We start from the raw sequence: 21438 nt of genomic DNA, 5'->3' as shown, positions 1-21438 counted from the left end.
GTGCGTGGTTACCTGCGGCCACGCCCCTTTCCGCTCCCCGTTGCTAAGCCGCCTCTCGCGCTCCCTATCCCCCCCCCCGTCATCTTTCTCGAGGCGCGAAGACCCCGCCTCCCTGTTGGTTAACTACTGGTAGCCTGTCCGCGCGGGCCGTCCGTCACGTGGAGGGGGGGCGGCCTCAGCCTATAGAGCGCGAGCGCGTCGGCTTGCTCCGCGGTCAGCTGGCGTCCCTCCGCCAACCTCCTGCCCTCCCTGCGCATGCTCAGTCGGCGCTGCAGCGTTGGAACTTGAGGGAGGATGAGGATGGCGTCGCCGGTGTCTCCTCCGGGTTCCTGAGGTGGCCCTCATGGGGCTGGGCTCCAGCTCCGAAGTCCCCGACGGGGGCTCCGAGGGTTATCACGTGCACGGGGTAAGGGCGAGCTCCCCGGACGCGGTCGCTGAAGCCGCTGGAGGAGGAAGGGAAGCGCAGCCCGGCTTATGTTCGTGACGGGGCGTCCGGCTTCCTCCTCCCAGTTGTTGTCATTCAGTATTACTGCCTTATCCCAGGGAGCTCGCAGGAGAGGCAGTGTGGCGTAGTGGTTAAGAGCGGTAGACTAGTACAGTGGGACCTCGGGTTACATACGCTTCAGGTTACAGACTCCGCTAGCCCAGAAATAGTGCTTCAGGTTAAGAACTTTGCTTCAGGATGAGAACAGAAATCGTGCTCGGGCGGCGCGGTGGAAGCAGGAGGCCCCATTAGCTAAAGTGGTGCTTCAGGTTAAGAACAGTTTCAGGTTAAGAATGGACCTCTGGAACGAATTAAATATTTAACCAGAGGTAATCTGAACCGGGTTCGCTTCCCCGCTCCTCCGCTTGCAGCTGCTGGGTGACCTTGGGCCAGTCGCGCTTCTCTGAAGTCTCTCAGCCCCACTCACCTCACAGAGTGTTTGTTGTGGGGGAGGAAGGGAAAGGAGAATCTTAGCTGCTTTGAGACTCCTTTGGGTAGTGATAAAGCGGGATATCAAATCCAAACTCCTCCTCCTCCTTCTTCTTCTGGACTCTCCTTCCTTGGAGGTATTTAAGCAGAGGTTTGGATGGCCACCTGCCCTGGATGCTTTAGCTGAGATTCCTGAATCGCAGGGGCTTGAACTAGATAACCTTTGGGGGCCCCTTCCAACTCTACAATTGCTGAGGGAGGTCCTGAACATAGAAGCAATTTCTTTAGAAACAGATTTGTGGCCATCAATGGTTACCAGTCATATGGAAGAACTTCCTGACAGTAAGAGCTGTTCGACAGTGGAATTGACAGCTGCCAAGGAGTGTGGTGGAGTCTCCTTTTTTGGAGGTCTTTAAGCAGAGGCTTGACAACCATATGTCAGGAGTGCTCTGATGGTGTTTCCTGCTTGGCAGGGGGTTGGACTCGATGGCCCTTGTGGTCTCTTCCAACTCTATGATTCTATGATTCAATAACTGCACTAAAAATACGATAAGCGCAACATTAAAGCATTCCCCAATTAAGATGGCCATGCATTACTTGAATTCCATGTAAATTCCACACATTGAAAGAAATGTGTTCTTTTATCTCCAGAAATTGATGGATGTATCTTGAGTTGTGAGAAGTGTTAGAAACAGAGATATGAAAGCTAGGAGCTAAGTGGCACCTTAAACCTAGGTTATGGGCACAACAGCGGAATGTCGCTGCACTTTTTTAATAACTAGAATACAAAGCTGAAAATAAATGAGCTAAAATCTTATATTCATTTTTCACATGGTCTAGTCCTAATCTGACAACTGCAAAAAACAAAGCCATGCTTCCGCTGCCTCCCCCCCCAAATATTCTTAATAGGGTCTCTTCTCCAGTCCTCAGAGAATGCCTGGAAGTGGAGAGGCAGAAAAAGGTCCTCCTTTTGTTCCACTCTGCAGTTTTAATCTGAAATCTTAGGCGCAGGACTGCGCCCATAGAGCTCAAAAACTGCTTGCACTAATGAAATTCCTTGTTGCAAAATGCACCTAGAACAATGGGAGTTTGAACGCTGGTTGTGAGAGAGCACAGCTAACTGTTAAACTTTATCCACACCATGTATGATTCATTTTCATCATAAAGTCATCTTAATGCTGTGGTTTTGGGTTATGGTGGGGCTGGATCAACGGGAGCTTTGGTCGTATTCAAATGAACAGTTTTTCAGTTTAAATGAAAACCTCATCCATTTAAAAAGAAGTTATAAGGTCCTTATTCATGGAGGGAGGGGTTTACCAGTTCTCACTGGTTATCAGCTGTAAAAGTGAAATGAAACCTCCATGTTCACAAAGGCTGAGAAAACACAGCAGGGGTATGCTTTTGCTTGTAGATGTCAGAGACATTTGACTGGCCTAGAATGCTACATCAGAGGAACTATTATCAGGGCATCAGGGCCCTGTCAAGGTGGTTCACGTCATTTAACAAAATAATACAATACAAATTTTATATAAAAACCAGCAGTACAGTAGAATGAAAGGGCAGGGGGAATAATAACAGAAATCAAGACATTGATTGGTTAAAAGCAGATGTAAACAGATAAGGTTTTCCAGAGCCTGTTATAAGGCAATCATTGAGAGAACCAAGTACAGTTCCCATGGGTAGGAATTCTGTAATGATGGAGCCACCACTGAGAAGGCCCTCACTCTGGTACCCACAGACCCGATAGATTTTATCACCAGGTCTGCAAGCAAGGCCTCTGTGGTCAATCTTAAGGGCAGGGCAGGCTCATATGGATGCAGATGGTCCTTCCAGCTGCTTAGTGCTTAAAAAGTAACAGCTAGCGAATTTGAAGCACACTTTACCAACCTGTGCAGTTGGTAATTCATGTTAATGTATATAAATTCTTGTACTGGATTGGTCTCCCCTTCCACCTGCTCAGTACTCCTGCCCTGTGAATGTTCTAGAATGGTATGCACTGTCTCTTCAAATACAGTGGTGCCTCGCAAGACGAAAAGAATCCGTTCTGTGATTTTCTTCGTCTAGCGGTTTTTTCGTCTTGCAAAGCAAGCCCATTGACTGATTAGCGGATTAGCGCTATTAGCGGCTTTTAGCGGCTTATCTGCTGATCGAATCAGCTGATAAGCGGCTTAGCGGCTTAGAAAAAGGGGGGGGAAGGAAAAAAAACTAGCAGGAACTCGCAAGACATTGTCGTCTTGCGAAGCAAGCCCATAGGAGATTCGTTTTGCGAAGCACCTCCAAAACGGAAAACCCTTTCGTCTAGCGGGTTTTCCGTCTTGCGAGGCATTCGTCTTGCGGGGCACCACTGTGGGAGAGTATGGTTAACATGTCTAGCTTGGAATGAACTGTGCACTCTGATTTGCCTGTTCTGTGCAGAAGTGATGAACTATGAATGCACAAAGTTCTGCTGCATTCAATTTTTTTTTTAATTTTTCAGGGGGAGCTGTGTAAATAAGGTCTCTCCCCAGGGCTGTGCATATGCTGTTCAAAGTCTTGTGGAATCTGTTTTGTGTTGCAGAACATGGCACACTGAGAACAGAAGCTTTCAGTAATCTTTAAACCAGTTCTTACATTTTTTTTGTTTGTGGAGGGAATCTTTAAAAAAAACGGGGCTCAAACACATATGGGGGAATAGGAAAATGCTTCCACTGGTTAAGGGATGATGTGCTATTTCCTTGTCCAGCACTCTCGCCCATAGTTATTTATTTTTGCCCTGTGACACCCCTTGGCACATAGCCTGACTATCCAGTTATGATACTCTTTCCTCTTCTGTTTGTGTGCAAAAATCTTTGGTTCCTTTGGAAACCAAGAGCTCTGGAGAAAAATAAACTGTTAAAAATAACTTCATGCAGATGTGCACTGCATAATTCTAACAGAATGTATATTCCCAAAGGAGCTAAGCCTATGTTTTTTAAAAGTCTGCTGAAAACAGTGTTGCTTCAGTGGCCATTCTTAAAGTAAAATCTCTAAATGTGGTGTTTATTGTGGGATTAGCGCTCCTCATGCATGCAAGTTTTCTTTTTTGCTTTGCAGTATCCACACATGGTTGGTATCAAACTGCACAAAATACACAAGAGAAAATCTTGTATTAAAAAAACCCTTTGTTGCCAACAAGCCATTTGGAATAGCTCTCCACTGCTCATTTGCAATATTAAGTCCCTGTTTGGAAGCACTGTATGTCTTGCCTTCCAGCTGCTTTTACTATTTCAAAATGGTACATTCTGATGCTTCTCTTACCATTCACTATATCTTAAAACAAAATTTGTAAGCCAGTTTAAATGAATGTTTAACATAGAAAAATGAGATATAAATACATATAATAGAATGGGTTGGGCCACATTAATTGCACATAGGCCTTATTAAAATCAATGTGATGGGTTGGTTGTGGCTTAAGTCCCATTGGTTTTAATGAGAATTAAATGCAACTAACTTATGTGCAGCTGGATCCAGTCTCTGTAGTGCTTAGCTATGCTTGCAGTTTTTTCTGGTTCTTACACAGTCTTAGCAAATCACATTTGTACACGTTGTCATTCAGTAAACCTACCACAAACAGCTTCTGATTGTAGGTGAATAATCTCGAGAGCACAAGAACTACATTGTTTTATTGTTAAAGCTAAGCACGTCTTTCTACTTGACAGTTGGTGTCTGGCTGAGAAATTACTTGGGATCCCTTGTGTAAGCCACACTGTGCTTCCTGTGGGTGCAATATATATTGGTATTTCCTGGCTGCCGTTGGAAATAGGTGGACTGTGCATTTCTTTGTAATGTCTGCCCAGCCCATCTGTGCAACAAAAGACTCATATAGATAAAATTGAATTGTGAGGTAGACCAGTCCGGTGCTCCCAACCTGGCCTGTAGAGCTTGAAAGCATATCAAGCATGGAGGCAGCAGCAGATTGGTATTTCGCATTTGGTGTTTTGTACACAGCTTATACCTGGTCTCCTCTTTGAAGGAAGAGCTTAAAAGTTTCTCCCTGTGACTTGCATTGCATAGTACTCTCTCTGCTGTGTACTTCGTCTTCCACGGGTTTCCTCTTTGATTGTTGTGAAACTGCATCTCTTAGATGCATGTTATTTTGGGAAGTGATGTAACTGAGTGGTGGAGCACCAGTTTCAATTCCCAGCAGCTCCAGGTAGCACTGGGAGAGACTCCTGCCTGACACTCCGTAGAGCCACTGACCATCAGTGTAGACAATACTAAGCTAGATGGACCGCATGTCTGCCTTTCAAAGTTCCTTTTGGCTTCTGTTTGGCTAGGTAGGAGAGGGGTTCTGAGCAACACATCTATCATGTTTGTTAGGATGGTTGGCTGTGTTATTTTCTTTTTGCTCTAGGCCAGTATAACCTCTCCCAACTGCCAAAAGACAAGTCTCTTATTGTCAGCTCATAAGCATGCTTGGTATGAATACTTTTTGCATTACATAATTTAGAAAACGTGTGCTTCCACTGACATTTTTTTCATTTGGTTCATCTATATGTAAAACTCTGCCATTTTTCAGGTTCAGGAAAACTCCCCTGCTCAGCAGGCTGGACTGGAGCCGTTCTTTGATTTCATCCTCACAATAGGACACACCAGACTGGTAAGTAGCTTAACAAAAGTCACTGGGGTTTTTTTTAATGCTGAGCTCTAGCAGGTAAGTATGTTGCTGGTGTGCTATAAATAAGTGCATCCAAAAGCATGACCTGAAGGTACATGAAGCTGCCACTTTTCTGAAGCTAAGTAGATCTGCTCAGTGCTTGGATGACAGATTTCTGCCCCCCTCCCCCCCCCCCGCCCACAAAAGAAATGATAGCATATATGTTGCCTTGAACCCTGTGGTGGAAGAAAGTTGGTGCATAAGTGGAACTAATGAATTACCGTAATAAATGAAAACTAGGAGTCAGCAAGTAGAACTGCCGGATAGGCACAGAGCACTTGGGAGATATGGGCTGTGGTTCTGCCCAGCTGCTCATGTTTCCCTTCTGAAAAACATAGAAGGACCGTACACTGTTGTAGGTTCATCTGCTTGGAAGTTGAGTCATAAGGGAGGCTGCCCCTATGCAGGGCTTGGTTGGTCATAGTACCTGTGACTCAGAAGGGCAGAGCGTGAACTTCTAAGCAGGTCCTTCCCACTGATAGCCATGGAAGCATCTGAAATGGCTGGCTGTGAATGTCCTGTATGAACAAAGGTTTCAGGTTTTTTACTAACTTGTGCTTCTGAGTTTGCATGAGATTAAGGGTGGTTCTGTGATTAGGTGTCTCTTAAAAAAATCTGTTCAAATAGCAGAATTCCATCCTTTACATGTGTCTGTTTGTTTTGGAAATTCTGATTGTGGATGTAATGGACAGGCCATATTGGGCTCTGGAAAGGAGATTTCTCCCGATATCAGATATGCCCCAACTTCTCCTCTAGTAAATGGCTGGGTACACTTGCTCAGGTTGGGATCTGTTTGTGCTGCAAACATCTCTTGTTCATCAGAGCTGGTGGGTGTGTTGCGCTGTGGAGGGAAGGGAAGGAGGGTGTTGACCTGTTATCACGTCACAAAACTAGTTTTCAGCACTTGTTCAAATATCACCCTGTAAATAATTAACATGTTTGAAGCTTCTTGGCCCACATATATTATGGCTACCAAATATACTTTGTTTCATTGGATAAAGGCATGGCAAATGGTGGTGTTTATTTTTTTGCACATTTCTTTTATGACCTAATCATGCTTGATTAGAAGCAACTCCTGTTTATTTCAGAGGGATTTGCTTTGAAATAAGTACCTCTATTGTTAAATGTCCTAAACGCTGCATGACTAAAAGCTCACAAATGGGACATAAAGGCCACAGCCCTCCTCCTGTTGTGATCCCCAGAACCTGGTATTCAGAGGTATTGGTAAATTGCCTTAGCTATATGGGACCTCTGTTTTCAGTTGGGGCTGTTCTTTTAAAAATAAACTTAACAGAATTTATTGCCTCAAGAAGTGCTGAATTTATTTTTATTGCAGTTCTCCTCCAGTGCATTCTCTTGGAAAAGCAGGAAGGAGATATGTTTAATGAATTAATAAAATTAATGGCCATAGCACATCTTGTGGCTGTCAGTTCCATAAGGTATTAGGAAATATCCACTTTATGGAAGGCAAGTTGATACTTCAACCTCAATTTCTGCAGCTGCTGGCCTGCCCCTCCACATAGCCTCTGTGAATCTTTAAACTAGTTTCAGCCCTGTTTAGGGAAGTTTTGAACGTTTGATGTTTTATAGTGATTTTGCTATTCTGCTGGGAGCCACCCAGTGTGGCTGGGGAAACTTATAAAATCATTTTAAAAATCATAAAATCATTAAAAAAACAAATTATAAATATATTTTGTGGTTGTTGTTGTTGGCGGCAGCGGCCTAGCAGTCTGTTGGCTACTGTCCAGAAACAAACCTCTTACATTTCCTTTCCTTCCTTTCTTTTTTTGAGAACAAAGAAGGGGACATCTTAAAAGATTTGCTGAAAGCCAATGTTGAGAAAGCTGTGAAACTGGAGGTGTACAACATTAAAACGATGAAAGTGCGTGAAGTGGAGGTGGTCCCCAGCAACATGTGGGGAGGGCAGGGACTCCTGGGAGCCAGCGTGAGGTTCTGTAGCTTCCAAAGAGCCAGTGAGCATGTGTGGCATGTGCTGGTAAGTAGGAAAAGATGGTTGTGCATTTTTACTATACTTCCTTACTCTGTCACTTTGAATTTAGGGTTTGATTGTTTTATCCCAAGAAAGAATCCTTCAGCAAAGAGTTTTGTGGCACCTTAAAGACTAACCAGTTTTATTGCAAAATATAGTGTTAGCCTTTAAGGTGCCACAAGACCCTTTGCTGCTTTTGCTGCAACAGACTAACATGGGAAACCCTCTGGTGAGCGGATTTTGAGATGGTCAGCTCTGGGCTTATTTTCTTCGTCCCCCTCCCCTTTCATGGTGATATTTTTTGAATAAAGGCATCGTTCGTCAAACTTCCTCTCCTGCAGGGAAACATTTCCACATTGACTTGACTGCACATTGCAGAGCATTCTAGGGTGCACCAGATGGTGCCCATTTTCCCCCTCCCCAGGAAAAAGTGTTTTGCTAGCATGTACTCACCTCTGCCATGCTGGGTGGGTCTGGTAACAGTACACAACTTTTCTGGAATTGGTCTTCTATTATCTTATCTCTTATTGAGGATGAGCTTGCAAGGGTTTCTGGGAACATTGTTTGCAAACAACTGGATATATGCTTTTCACTGCTTGATTTGTTGACTAGGTGTAGGTAACATAACTGATCAATGTCTCTCTAGGATGTGGAACCAGCTTCCCCAGCAGCGCTGGCTGGCCTGCAGCCGCACACTGATTATATTGTTGGATCGGATCAGATACTGCAGGAGGTAAAGTGAGTCATCAGTTGCACCATTGGCTGAAAGGGGGTGGGTGGGGCTAGACAGTTTTCAGTGATCGCTGCTGCAATCTCATAGCCACTTACCTGGGAGAAAGCCCCATTTAATTCAGTTTCAGAGTAGATATGCCTATAATTGCACTATGATCATTGTAGCAAGTATTCCCCAGGCTTAAGCTATTCTACACAAGCAGTCTCCTTCCCAGTCTTTGCTTTGGGACTAGATATAAATTTCTCTGTGCAAATTGTGTTGTTGTTGTTGTTTAGTCGTTTAGTCGTGTCCGACTCTTCGTGACCCCATGGACCAGAGCACGCCAGGCACTCCTGTCTTCCACCGCCTCCCGCAGTTTGGTCAGGCTCATGTTTGTAGCTTCGAGAGCACTGTCCAACCATCTTGTCCTCTGTCTTCCCCTTCTCCTTGTGCCCTCCATCTTTCCCAACATCAGGGTCTTTTCCAGGGACTCTTCTCTTCTCATGAGGTGGCCAAAGTATTGGAGCCTCAACTTCACGATCTGACAGCAAATTGTGTAGCTGTCTTTAAATATTCACCCACTCTTGTTCTCAAGGGTTGGGAAAGCTGAATGCAGAAACAAAGAGAAGAAAAGTTGGATCCATCTCTACAGATATTTCAGTTAAACCCAGGGTGGAGAATTGGCCGAACTCTGCGTGCCGTTTTGACGGATGGTTGGGGCTGGTAGGGCAGCAAGGGAAAAGAGGAGCCAAAGTGAAAAAGCATTGAATTCAAGTTGAGGAAGCAAAGGAAGAGTTCAGAGTTTGTTACCAATCTTCCCATTTGAATTTGGCTTTGTCTGTCTTGCACTTGACGTCAGGTGACAGCATGGCTTGGCTGAAATGACCTGGCACACTGAATTGGGCCCTTGGGCTGGGGAGTCCTGCACTGCTGAGCCAAAGGTGTTTAGCACAGAGGATTGATGGCAGTAGCGGTGAGGTTTAAAACCAACAGTCCTATAAGGAGTTACATCCACTCCTGCCCAATACCATTTCATGGGTGATCTTCTTACTTTCCCCAAGCACCTGCTTCCCCCTCCTGCATTTGCACTTGCGGTGTCAAACCATCCTGCCCTACGCAGCAGTAATGGTGGAACCTGTGGCCCTCTAGATGTTGAACTCCAACTATCATCAATCCTAACCTGCATGGTCAGTGGTCTGGGATGAGAATTGTAGTCCAGCAACATCTGAATGGCCACAGCTTCACCATTCTGGCTTTAACTGCTTCATATCTTGTCCTCTTTTCTGACCTGTCCATTGCACATGGAAGCTTGACAGATTAATGCAATGACCTGTTTCCTGCTGCTTTGTACTTTGGCAGCTACCTATAGGACACCTTGTGAGGGGCATATCCAAAGAACATGCTGCTAATTCTAGCTAGTCATTCTTTGTCCTACACAGCAACAGGACACCTGGAAATCATGTAATGGCAGGCAGGGAGAGAGGTTCTAGAGTGCAGCTGTTGGGTTGATGACAAGTCTTCTTTTTCTTCAGTCCGAAGATTTTTTCTCATTGATTGAAACCCATGAGGGGAAGCCGTTGAAACTGATGGTCTATAACACAGAAGCTGATTCCTGTCGAGAGGTTTTTGTAACCCCCAATGGAGCCTGGGGTGGAGAAGGAAGGTATGGATTTGTGAGTGACAGGATAGTCTGTAAATGAGGTCAAGGTTTACTTATCACAGTATGCTTTCCTGTACATTGCTGTGAAGATGTTTAGCCCCATGGGATCCACAGTGTGGGAGAATTATGCACCCTAGAAAGCCATTACAGTTCCTGTGTTTCGTGTTATCCCTGTTGAACACTTCCCTTGGCACCAGCACAACACAGAAGCAGCAGTTCTCACCCAGGGGTTTACCTTCTTTGCATTTTAATGCAATGTAAAAGACAGATGAGGATCCAAGGTGTGTGTTGATTGATGTGTCAGGGATGGAGCAGAGGAAGGGTAGCAGGCAGCCTAGAAACAAAATCTGAGGTGGTGGTGGTGCTTCAATAAGAGGTGGGGTGGCAGTTCAGAAATAGACCAGTGATAAAGGTGTGCAACCGAGAGGCCATATTTTCTCTACTGGTCTTGGCAACTGCACCCAGCCCGATCCTAGCTGCCGTATTTCCTTATGGTCCTTTGCATGTGGTTGAGGTGTGAGCTAATTCACATTCATTGATACTGAGCCTCAAGCAGTGTGGAGGGACCTTTTGTGAAATACAGGTGTGTATGAACTAGGTGGGGGAAGCTGCCCCTAATAGTCCCCCACCCACCCCAGTCCCTGCTTTTGAGCTAAGAGCCAAGAGGAAGTGTGCATGTGCTGGATTTTGGAGTTTCTGCCCCCTTACCAATCTGTATTTTCCTGCAAGTTTAGGGCAGACTGTCTCCTTTTCCTATTCTGTTGCCATTCAGGCTTCAGTAAGTAGGGGACTCGATTCATGAATATGTATTTTAGTCCTCTGTGAATGACCAAGGGGCAGCCTGACCCTTTATAAACAACTCCAGTTTACTCAGCTTTCATTTCCTAGGTTACTGCAGTACACGAGCTGAGGGAAGTTTGTCATCCCACAAGGGAGTTGGGGAAATCTGGCAGTAATTTTAACACTTGATTCCAGTTTCCCAAGGTAAATAGCACCTTTATTGGTTACGTGCCACTCATTCTATCCGTTAGACAGAGCCATCTGTCAATCAGAACACACTGGGTCAAGAGTCTTTAAAACTGGAATGTTGCCAGCATTCTGTTGCCCCTCTGACCACCCACAATGCTATGCTACTGGGAAAAGTCCTTTTTGCAAGTTGCTGCATTAGGATAAAGAGACTTGAAATGTTTTTTTCGTGCAGCATTCTGCCTTTTCCCTTTTGACACCCTAAAACCTTAACAAAAAATCCTCTTGAAAGTGGCTGCTGAGGTCTGGTGTGACTGCTTACCAGACACAGTGCCTCCCCGCAATGCCTAGGTCTCTTTGGTGCCATGGTATTTATTTGTGCTGAGGGAAAAGTGGAGGAAAGCAAGCTGCCCTGCTTCCTGGGGGAAGGGCGGACTGGAAGCTTCATAACTAATATACATCACTTATAGCCTTAAGATTTGTCTCTGCCCCAAAGTTAGAGGGGCCAAGGAGGGCTGCACACTCCAGTTTAGAGAGATAGACTTCTACTTGTGATCTGAGTCGAATGGGCTTCTGTCAGTTACTTTGAAAACAAAATTTTCAAGGGTGCAAGCTTGTTTCTTTTTCTTTTATTTACCTTCTTGTGCAGTTTAGGGTGTGGCATTGGATATGGCTATTTGCACAGAATTCCAACACAGCCTTCTATACCAAAGAAAAAGGCAGAAGCTGGTCCTCCTTCTCCTTTGCCCTTGGGAGACACACCTCCTGAACCACCAACCAATGGCTATACAGAGGTAGGCATTTCAGAGTGAAAGATGACTGCAGTGCTTGTGGGTGCTGCTATTTTTAATATGCGAAGGGCAGGGTGCAGCTGCTGTAATACTCCCAGGAGTTGTGGGCAGCTCACATACCGTCTCTCCACCTACTCACTTTTGTTCCTTCCTCCAGAGGGCCATGACGTGTCCCACTTACCTGCCTGGAAGCTAGGTTACATTCTTCTTGAGCATCTGTGGACACCATTGTTTAGGGTTTGCTGGGCTGATTGGCTTGCATTGCACTTCTGGGTCAGAGGGGAAAGCAGCCTTTCCCCCTTGGAAACTCTGCCCAGGGTGAGGTTATAATATAAGCCTCTGGCCCCCTAATGAGGTCGTGTCATCTGCCCACTTTGTAGTTGCTTTGCTTAGTGATAATGAATGTGTTCCTTGTTCTGAAGCATGCAACTCTTTCTGTTTTATAAATTATTTCAGGCTCCTCTGTTAGCACCAAACTCCCAGAGCGAAGAACCTGCAAGCTTAGCGTACAGCACAGATCAAAGTGTAAATATGTATTCAGTAGAAAATTCTCTTCAGCCTCCTCCTCCTGTGCAGAGAGTCATGGATCCAGGTAATCTGTTCACCTGTTGACCTTTAGAGCATAAAAGTTGGGTGACTGGTTTTTATATGCAGGTTCATACGTGCAGAAATTCTGTAATGAAGAAGAGCTGTGTTGACTATGAATTTGCAGAATGTAGTCTGCTTATAAGGAGAGGAACAATGCAGGACACTGATGGGAATAGTAACTTGACTGTGGTGCTGTCCAACCCCTGCAGTGACAGGATCCTTCAGAATCTCACCTACCACCCCATGAATCATAAGCCTGCGAACAGAGATGGGTGTGGCGGGTTAGGAATACCTTTGCCAAGGCGCTTGCCAAAGTAAGAATGACTTCATGCCGTAATTCCAGAAGGGTCAGATAACACCTTACACTGATTTCAGCATATTTGTATTAGGCTGTTCATGGCTAACAGAGGGGTAAGCAGAAGTTTCTTGATGGCATTCGCATTCTAAGTTACAAGTCATTTTGGTGGTAGCTAGGAACAGGAAAGAAATTTCACCTTTAAACAATTTATTTCTCTTGTAAATTATTGGCTGTACTTTTTTCTCTTCCCCATTGCTTTCCAGGTTTTATAGATATGTCTGGAGCTTCTTTTCCTGAATTAATTGACTTAGTGAAAACAGTCAAGGTGCCTTCCTCTGCTTCTTTCAACTTGCCAGACACTGTTGCAGCAACTGATAGCTTGGTATCTAACAACGGAATTGATTCACACTTTGGTAAGGAAGCACTTGGGTAATTCAAGCACAAACATCATTTACTATAAATGTTTGTGTTTAAATTAAACACAAAAGATTGCAGCATTTACTACAGTCATACCTCTGGTTGCGAACATAATCCATGCGGGAGGCACGTTCGAAACCCGCAGCGTTCACAGCCTGAAGCACTACGTCTGTGCACGTGTGTGACGTGATTCAGCACTTCTGCGCATGATGTCATTTTGTGCTTCTATGCATGTGCCGAAACCCGGAAGTAACCCGTTCTGGTACTTCCGGGTTTTGCGCGGTCCGCAACCTGAAAATGCGCAACCCGTAGCGTTTGCAACCCAAGGTATGACTGTACATGGGTCTTATTAAAACTTGGCAATTTTTAGTCTGCTTTTTGCTCAGATATGAAAGCTTGGAGTGTTTATAATGAGAAAGTAAAGTTAAGTAAGAAGTATGCAAATCCACAACCAACATATTGATTGTGTGATCACCTTTAATACCTGCTTAATAAATTCTGGTTACTGACAACAATTTTTTAGAAAAATAAAGAATCTTCTGGCATCATAAAGACTAAAGACAATATGAAATATTAGTGTATTCAGGGCAGCCCTGTTGAAATCAGTGTTAGAATTAGAGAAGAAGAAAAAAGGGTGCCTCTGAGCCCAGGGATTTGTTTTCAGTGCCAGGATCTAACTGTGCTGAGTATTGTTTCATGCAAAAGTGCACTTCTGGTTCCTTTCTTCATTCCAGCAGACTAATTTAGCGGAGAAAATTGTTGTTATAGTTAAAAACCTTGCTCATCTACTGCAAGTCACAGAGCAATCTACCGGAATCTGATCTGCCGTTCTATTTTAAATAAGCTAGTTAAAATCTGATGTGTTTGTTGGGTAAGCATGGAAGAAGACACAATTGCTCCTAATTTAGCAGAGTTAATTCTAGAGAGTACATGGTAGCTTAGTTACTGATTTCATGTCGCTTTCTTCAGTCACCTGCAGGGGCTTCATGTTTTGAGAATTACAGCCATTGTTTTTTCTGTAATTAGATTTTGACTTCTGCTTTTCAGACCAGGCCTCTATTCCAGTTTCAGAAGATTCACTATCTTATGCAGAGGGCTCGAGTCCTCAGCCAGAGCTGGATGCAGCGCCTTCAGTTTCTGTTTTGCCATCCCTTCCTGTGGATATCTCTGTAAATGCAACTTCTAAAGCTGATGGTGGTGCTCAAGAAACACTTCTGCTTTTAGATGGGACTGAGAGCCCGCAAATGACCAAAGCTTTACAACCTGACAGTGAAGATGAAAAGGCCAAGGAATTGACAGAAGAAACTGCACAGATCTAGTGCTAAAAGTGACAGCACTTGCTATCAGCTGTAAGGACATTTGTACCAGACAATAAGGCTTTTGATACCCAGTGACATCCATTGTGTTGCTATATTACAGTAATACTGCAAGAATTCAAGCTGTTTCCAGTGATCTTGAGCCAGCCTTTCATTGTCTGATGGGTTTCAACATCTGCAACTACTGCTCAGCAATAACACTGATAATTTGACTTGGAATAAGTTCTTTAAAAATGCTGTTTTGTGTGAAGAGTTTGCTGTCTGCCCAAAAGCTAATAGCAAGACATTTAGTTTTGGGTTTTTTTAAAAAAAATGTAGCTAGCAAGCACACAGTGGCTTGATTTTAGCAGAACCTTTTAGCCCTCTTTCTAGGTTTCAGTTTTAATTGTGACAACTGTTCAGCTTGATTTTATATGTCAAAATATTTAATGTTTAAAATTCCCAAATAACGCTTTACAATTTGACTCTCTCTGGGCACCCATGTAGAAGAGGCTAATGTGTTTTCAACTTCCAAGGCTGCAATCCAGGTTACAGTGCTTCCTTGCAGAAGAGCTGCTACAGTACTCTTAACTCCATCCCTGGCACATGCAGGTGGGGTGGCATAGCCCCCACAATCCTCCTCTCTAGTCAATGCCACATTAAAGTTATCTGGGAGACAGGGAGGTGCATGCAGACCTCTTGAATATACACATGCCAAAGAGGTAGGAAATGAACCCAAACAGCTACTTCATTCTCCTGTTGGATACCTTACTTGTTAGAAATCTCTCTCGAAAGAATAGTTTCAAGGTGAACGTAAGCAACTTATAGGTTTTATACTTGGGGTTAGATGTGGCTGAAATATTTCTTCTGAGCCTCTGCAAATTAAAGGTGACAATTCTAAACATGCATGCATGGTAAAATAATTGAATTTCAGTTTTTCTTTTCAAATTAAGTGTGTTCTAATGACAGGTATGTGTTGACTTGATCAAATAAGCTAATATCATGTATGATTGTACCCAATGGCAAGACTGCTGCTTTTTAGGGAGGCTGATTCCTCTCCTGAGCTCTGAACACGGCTTTATTCAACATGAATAACAGATGTTCTATATCACACTAGCTGTGTTGAATGGTATATTTCAAAATGGTTTTTGATTCTCTGCTTCTGTTTGTTGAAGATTAAAAATAAACCATTTTTGGAAAATACTTGTTCAAAGTACTCACTGAAGAAGTTAAGTTGCCATTTTGGTCCTGCTTATTATTCACTAGCTCCCAGAATAATGTGCAATCCAAACTCTCGATCTGCCACAATAGGTGTCTTGATGTAGGTCAGCCAGAGCAAGTCCCCCACCCACTATAACCTAAGTTCGTGCAAAATCATCACCCCCCAAGGGAAATTACTAGGGCAAGGAGATACATCTTTTCCAAACCCTTTTCAGGTCAGTCTCATGAGCTAGGGCCCAGTCCTCAAAACTCCCAGCCACACTCATCAGCCAGCAGTAGCACCTTCCAAAGTGTTCTATTCAGAGTTTGGATAGGAATAACAACTCCTTAGAGCCAGGATTATCTTGTACACCTTATATTTCATGGTTTCAGAACTTTGAGAACTAGGCAAAGATTTTATATATATATATACACACACACACACACACACACACACACACACACAGGTATCTCGGGTTACACACGCTTCAGGTTACAGACTCCGCTAACCCAGAAATAGTGCTTCAGGTTAAGAACTTTGCTTCAGGATGAGAACAGAAACTGTGCTCCAGCAGCGCGGCGGCAGCAGGAGGCCCCATTAGCAAAAGTGGTGCTTCAGGTTAAGAACTTTGCTTCAGGATGAGAACAGAAACTGTGCTGCAGCGGCAGCAGGAGGCCCCATTAGCAAAAGTGGTGCTTCAGGTTAAGAACGGACTTCCGGGTTAAGCACTTAACCCGAGGTACCACTGTGTGTGTGTGTGTGTGTGTGTATTTAAAAACAACACCTGAGAACAAGAAGCAAACATTGGTACTTAATGCAATAAGTTCCTTCCCTGTAGAGAAGAAGGGGATCCTGTGTGGGTTGTCAATGCTCACCTCTCAGCTGGCAGGCAGTCAAAATTTTGAGCAGGTAGGTATACCTGGTGGGCAAGAGTACACCCTTTGCCAGTTCAATTTGTGCTTAAGCAAGTAACCAAATAGTCAAAAATAAGCAGAGGAAGAGGGAAAAAGCAACTTGTAGCCACTCTGTGCCAGCAAATCCCTGGGGCCAAGTCCCAAGAGGCCCTAATGGTTGCTGTATAAGGGTAGCACAGATGGAGAACGAGAAGAAACCCTGGAATGGGCTTAGGAGAAGGAGATAGGAGGTTGATCCTCAAATCTATGTATCCAATAGCCTCCACCCCCCAACTGTCACTTGGGAGGGGTCGGGTCCAGAACACTGTTGAGGCAGCTGTGCTCCTGGTGAAATGGGATGTGATGCCCAAAAGAGCCACACACCCAGGGGGCCCTGGCAAAGAGTGGCCTGCAGTTGAACTGCTGAGGGGGTTGCCCTGCCCACCAGGCATACCCCTTGAAAGTTTGACTTCCTGCCAGTGGAGAGCTGGGCACTGACAACCCACACAGGATCCTCTTCCTCCACTATTGAAGAACCAGAAAAAAATTAAATGGATAGTCCCAGTTGTTGAGTTTAGTATTTGTCAACACAGACAAACAGCAGCTTTCCTGAGATTGTTGGGTCTTTCCCAATCTATGTAGAGATGCCAGAGACTGGACCTGGGACCTTCTGCCTGCATAGCTAGTGCTCAAACACAACCAAAAAAAGCAGCACAGAGACCAACTTTGTAGCCTGACTTGAGGACTAAGCAGAAACACTCTTAATATACATACATATCTGACACTGTGGTGCAGTCGATAGGGCAAGTGTGCAAAAGATCCACAGTTCTGTGCGCTAATTTTGGTTTCAGGAACTTTGACGAGCTTTCTGGCAATACCTGGCCAAGGAATTTATGATCACATATTTAAAACAAAAATGACCAAAGCTGCTTAGGAATGTTAGCTAAAGAATTTTATTATTATTTCTATACAATTGCTCAATACATGTTCATCCTTTTGGCATTACAGGCCCTCTGTCAACCTTTCCTGAAACTACATTGCTGGGATTGTAGAAAATAAAAAGTTTAGAATCTTGGCTGATTTTTTAAAAACACACACAAAAGGGAGAGGAAGAGGGGGAGTTAAAGTTAACTTTCAATGAAGACATGGAGAGCACAAAATTTAAAATTAGGTCGATAAGAACAAAGCCCCTCTCCAATATTAATAAATCCAGGACAAATTTACAGTTGTTTAACCAATGAATTTACCAACTTCACTAAAGTGTGCAGTGTAGCACAGATGTGGCAAACTAGATTGCTGTACACACAAATGGGATTTACAAATGGAAAATGATGTCAAGATGGGAAAGGCGCATGCAAGCTTAATTTCTAACCAGATCTTGTTTAGAGCAGTGCTTCGTGTCATCTGGAGCACAAGCGACAATGGTTTAGGGACAACCCAAAGCTCATCTTTCTGTAACATGGCAGTTGCTTTGACAATCTGATGTGTATAAAAGCAAGTGCTCCATGGGGTACTCAACCACCCCTAGACAAAAACTAAGAGGAAAATATCCAAAAGGTGCTGTATAATGTTGCATTTTGTCCTTCTACCACAGCTGGCGTGGCAGGGTGGGGGAAGGACACATAATCCTCGAAACACCCATAAAAGGCAGTCAAATGACTCCTAAGTATCAGACTCTGGATATTTTCCACTTGGTTGGTGCAACATTCATTTGTGGATAATTACCAGATGACATGGGAAGTATTAAAAGCATGCCACCGGCCTGCATGTTGCTCAATTTTAAGCAGCTCCCATGCTGCAAAAAAAGTGCTGGCATTAGGGCTTACCAGTTGTCTTTCAACAGTGAAGCAAAACCAAGATGTTTTGCAGGCTATAGCTTACATCTAGCTGCCACCATTAAGGAAGAGAGGAGTGCTCATCTAGCAGGCAGGGACCTAACTTTACTATACTGCCTCTTTTAAAAAGGCACTTGTACTTCTGTTTCAAATAAAAACCACTTTGCAATATTTTGTTATCGGGATGTTTCTTTTCCAGTTGAACTTTGAATTCAAACTCAGCTTTTCTTGCCCAGAAGATCGAAGTGTTCCCCTGCTCCCGCTTACAATAAGTTAGATTCTACAAGAGTATGAGAATATGAAAAAGCTGTAAAATGTATTTTTTCTTTTTAAGAAATGGCTGAAAAGAAAAGCTAAGCTGTATACAGTTTGCAACATCAACAAAAACATCCAAAAAATGCATATAAAAACCATAGGAGGAAAATCTGCAACTCCTTTTTTCCCCATCATGACTATTACCACAAGTTTCTAGAATGCGCCACGATGTTAAAACGTAGAGCACAATTGCTTGGAATTGTGATCAATGAGCCACCTTAGGGGGGAAAACGGAACTACAGAAGTTACATTTTTAAAACTCTAGTTAAAGGGCTTGAAATATTCCATTATGATGCACTGCACCATTGTACTGACCCTATTATCACACAATCTACTGATTTTTGCTCCGATCACAGCTGAAAGACAATCAACAAGCCTCAAGGGATTTAACCCTTTTGGCTTACGTTACAGAGACTGTTTTACTCAACTGTACAATAGCGTTGTCTTCTCTAGGAAATCTGTCTCGAGAAGTGGCCAAAATTGACTCTTCATGAAAAAGTATGCACTGTTTACATGGAATGTATTAACAAAGTACAGCACATGCAGTTTTTTACACGGTGAACGAGTTCAGCAACAGGGCTGAGAAACCTTTTTCACAACAAGCTTGAGCGGATGGCAGTATGATAAAACCTTGGAAATGAAAACTTGAAATAACCCCCCACAGACAGCTGCACTGGATCACCTGGTCGCTGTACACCTCACAAAACAGGAACCACGCAAGGGCTTCTCATGCCACTCCCACTTGTACCTTGGTAAGGACAGGCTTTAGTTTTAGGTCATAGAGATTTGTCTATATTACAGATTTATTAGTCACTTCAAGTAGATTCTGTCCACACTGAGGCATTAGACGTGTCAGATCTACCTTAGGGTTTCAGTCAGCTTCTAGAGCGCTACAGCTGGAACCAGGACAGGAAGCTCAAGTAAGTTAAGAAACCAGTTGGGCCCGCCACTTGGCTCACGTCGACTTCTGGCGGTAGTGGAGAGTCAAGTCGCCACCACTCTTCCATATGAAGTGTTTGACGGTTCGAAGGTCCATATTTGGATCCAATACCTGTTCACACAAAACCAATTGGGTTTTTCCATCAGACTCTGATCCCTCTTAATTTTTTATTCCCTGGCACATATAGACATCCATTCTCTTCCTCCCTCTCCCGCCCCCTTAAGCATCTCTCGGATGGTACACCTGTATGTACCTAGGCATACAGGCACAGGCCTCAGGATAGCTCAGATGATTAGAGTGGTGCTGATAACACCAAGGTTGCAGGTTTGATCTCCACAAGGGACAGCTGCAAATTCTTGCCTTGCAGGGGGTTTGACCAGGTCAGGGGTCTGCAACCTTTAAGACAAAAAGAGCCACTTGGACCTGTTTCCGAAGGAAAAAAACTGGGAGCCGCAAAACCCGTCATTATAAAAATAACTTTTTTGTCACTTTTTTATTATTTCTTTGATTGACCCCTCAGAATTACTCCTCCTCATAGAAATAAACGTTAAATTAACAAGTTACCTTTGTGTGTGTGTGTGTGTGTGTTCTTCACTCCCCTTCAAAACAGTGACCAACGTACATGCCCCCTTTCAATGCAGTGACCAGCGTACATGCCCCTTACAATGTAGCGGGCTGGCGGGTGGGAAGGTGACGTCGGGACGGTGCGTGACTAACGCACACACCGCCCCCATGCGACGTCACAGCCAGTACAGTGCCCGCCACAGTGGGGAGTGTCGGGGCGCACAATGCGCCTCCTCCCCTCGCTAGTATCCGCCCCGGAGACGCGGCAAAGGTGTAAAAGAGCCACATACGGCTCCGGAGCCGCGGGTTGCAGACCCCTGGACTAGGTGATAGGCTCCCTTCCAGCTCTGTGATTCTATATCCCACCATCAGTTATGAAAGAAACAATATCCATGTGTCTCCCCTCTCAAGCATGCGTCTTTTATTTCCCTGTCAGCCATTAGAAGGCTTGTGCTAGGACTGCAGCCCAAATTTTGGCCACAGCAGCTCATTTTATGCGACAGAAGTCCCCAAATTCAGCAGTCACCCAGGTACAAGGGCTGTTGGGGGCTTTGCAAAAGCAGCATCATCTTCCTTATGACAGGTTTTTCCTGTTCAGGCTGCCTATTTTGGCTACATTACATGACCCAGAGGACGTTCAAAGGCATTCAGATTCCCAAGTCTGCTTTAAGGTAGCAAAACACAAATTGCTTTCTAATAGCCATCGATGAATGCAAACTTTAAGACTCTTGGAGTAAAGTTCACACCTTATTCAAAATGGAACTTGCATCATGGCAGCCAAGGAAGATGAACCATCGTTTTTAAAGCACGCAACTAAATGAAAATACTTTGAAGTATGAGAAATGTACTGACGGGGGCTGTCGCACGCCACACCTTGTTAACTAACAACTTGTGTGAGACCAAGGAACTCTACTTGAGGATTTCAAAGCGGTTCTCTGAGTGCCTTTGGGACTCCAAATTAATTTTACAAGAGGGAATTTGCCAGGGAACCCCTTTTTGGGTCGTTTCCCCCCACTTGGATGGTTGAGGCTCTCTACTGCAAGAAGACATGCAAAGTGAGGTGTTGGTACCCACCAGAGAATCTTCTCCAACCCTGGAGCAGTTGATAATTTCAACCACTGGGAGACAACACAGTTATTCAGGACAAAAGCGAACCTGTTTTGGCTTGAGCCCGTTTTTGAATTCTCAGAATGTGACAGGTTATGTGCTCCAATGCCACAAACACAACCCCGGCTTTTCTTCTTCTCCAAAAATCATTTCATAGGACTTCAAGACCTGCCCCCTCCCCCCACCAGCCAACATATCCTGCCTTCCTTCTAAGGAACTCAGAATGGCATACAAAATTGTGTCCACTCCACTGAATTCTTAAAACCATCAGAAAGGTA

At 44.2% G+C, this 21438-nt stretch overlaps 2 protein-coding genes across 3 annotated transcripts in view; one reads left to right on the top strand and one right to left on the bottom strand.

Moving 5' to 3' along the window:
- Window positions 1-266: 266 nt before the first annotated feature.
- On the top strand, window positions 267-15508 carry GORASP1 (golgi reassembly stacking protein 1). 2 transcript variants are annotated; one of them, XM_082192532.1, is made up of 9 exons: window positions 267-406; window positions 5451-5531; window positions 7381-7584; window positions 8225-8311; window positions 9823-9953; window positions 11566-11710; window positions 12164-12299; window positions 12857-13006; window positions 14058-15508. In XM_082192532.1, the coding sequence occupies exons 1-9, from the start codon at window positions 344-346 to the stop codon at window positions 14327-14329; spliced, it is 1269 nt and encodes a 422-aa protein (XP_082048658.1). In that variant the 5' UTR covers window positions 267-343; the 3' UTR covers window positions 14330-15508. The 2 variants fall into 2 exon arrangements, with proteins under 2 accessions (XP_082048658.1, XP_082048659.1); XM_082192533.1 differs by lacking the exon at window positions 267-406 and having other exon boundaries at window positions 7388-7584.
- Window positions 15509-17336: 1828 nt separating this feature from the next.
- The window catches only part of WDR48 (WD repeat domain 48), a 33611-nt gene continuing 29509 nt past the window's right edge, over window positions 17337-21438 (bottom strand). The window contains exon 19 of the mRNA XM_082192346.1: window positions 17337-19600. Within this exon, the coding sequence (XP_082048472.1) occupies window positions 19505-19600 (96 nt within the window). The 3' untranslated portion in view covers window positions 17337-19504. The remainder of the gene's footprint in view (window positions 19601-21438) is intronic.

Source organism: Podarcis vaucheri, assembly GCF_965113315.1.
Source record: "Podarcis vaucheri genome assembly, chromosome: 12".
In the NCBI taxonomy this organism is placed as follows: Eukaryota; Metazoa; Chordata; class Lepidosauria; order Squamata; family Lacertidae; genus Podarcis; species Podarcis vaucheri.
This window is presented reverse-complemented; position numbering and strand designations above follow the sequence as displayed.

What these genes read in the sequence shown, in the direction of transcription:
- GORASP1 (XM_082192532.1), top strand. Translation starts at nt 344, where the DNA reads ATGGGGCTGGGCTCCAGCTCCGAAGTCCCCGACGGGGGCTCCGAGGGT. An exon ending in GCAGAGAGTCATGGATCCAG is followed by an intron (nt 12,300 to 12,856) that starts GTAATCTGTTCA and finishes ATTGCTTTCCAG; the next exon opens with GTTTTATAGATATGTCTGGA. An exon ending in CGGAATTGATTCACACTTTG is followed by an intron (nt 13,007 to 14,057) that starts GTAAGGAAGCAC and finishes TCTGCTTTTCAG; the next exon opens with ACCAGGCCTCTATTCCAGTT.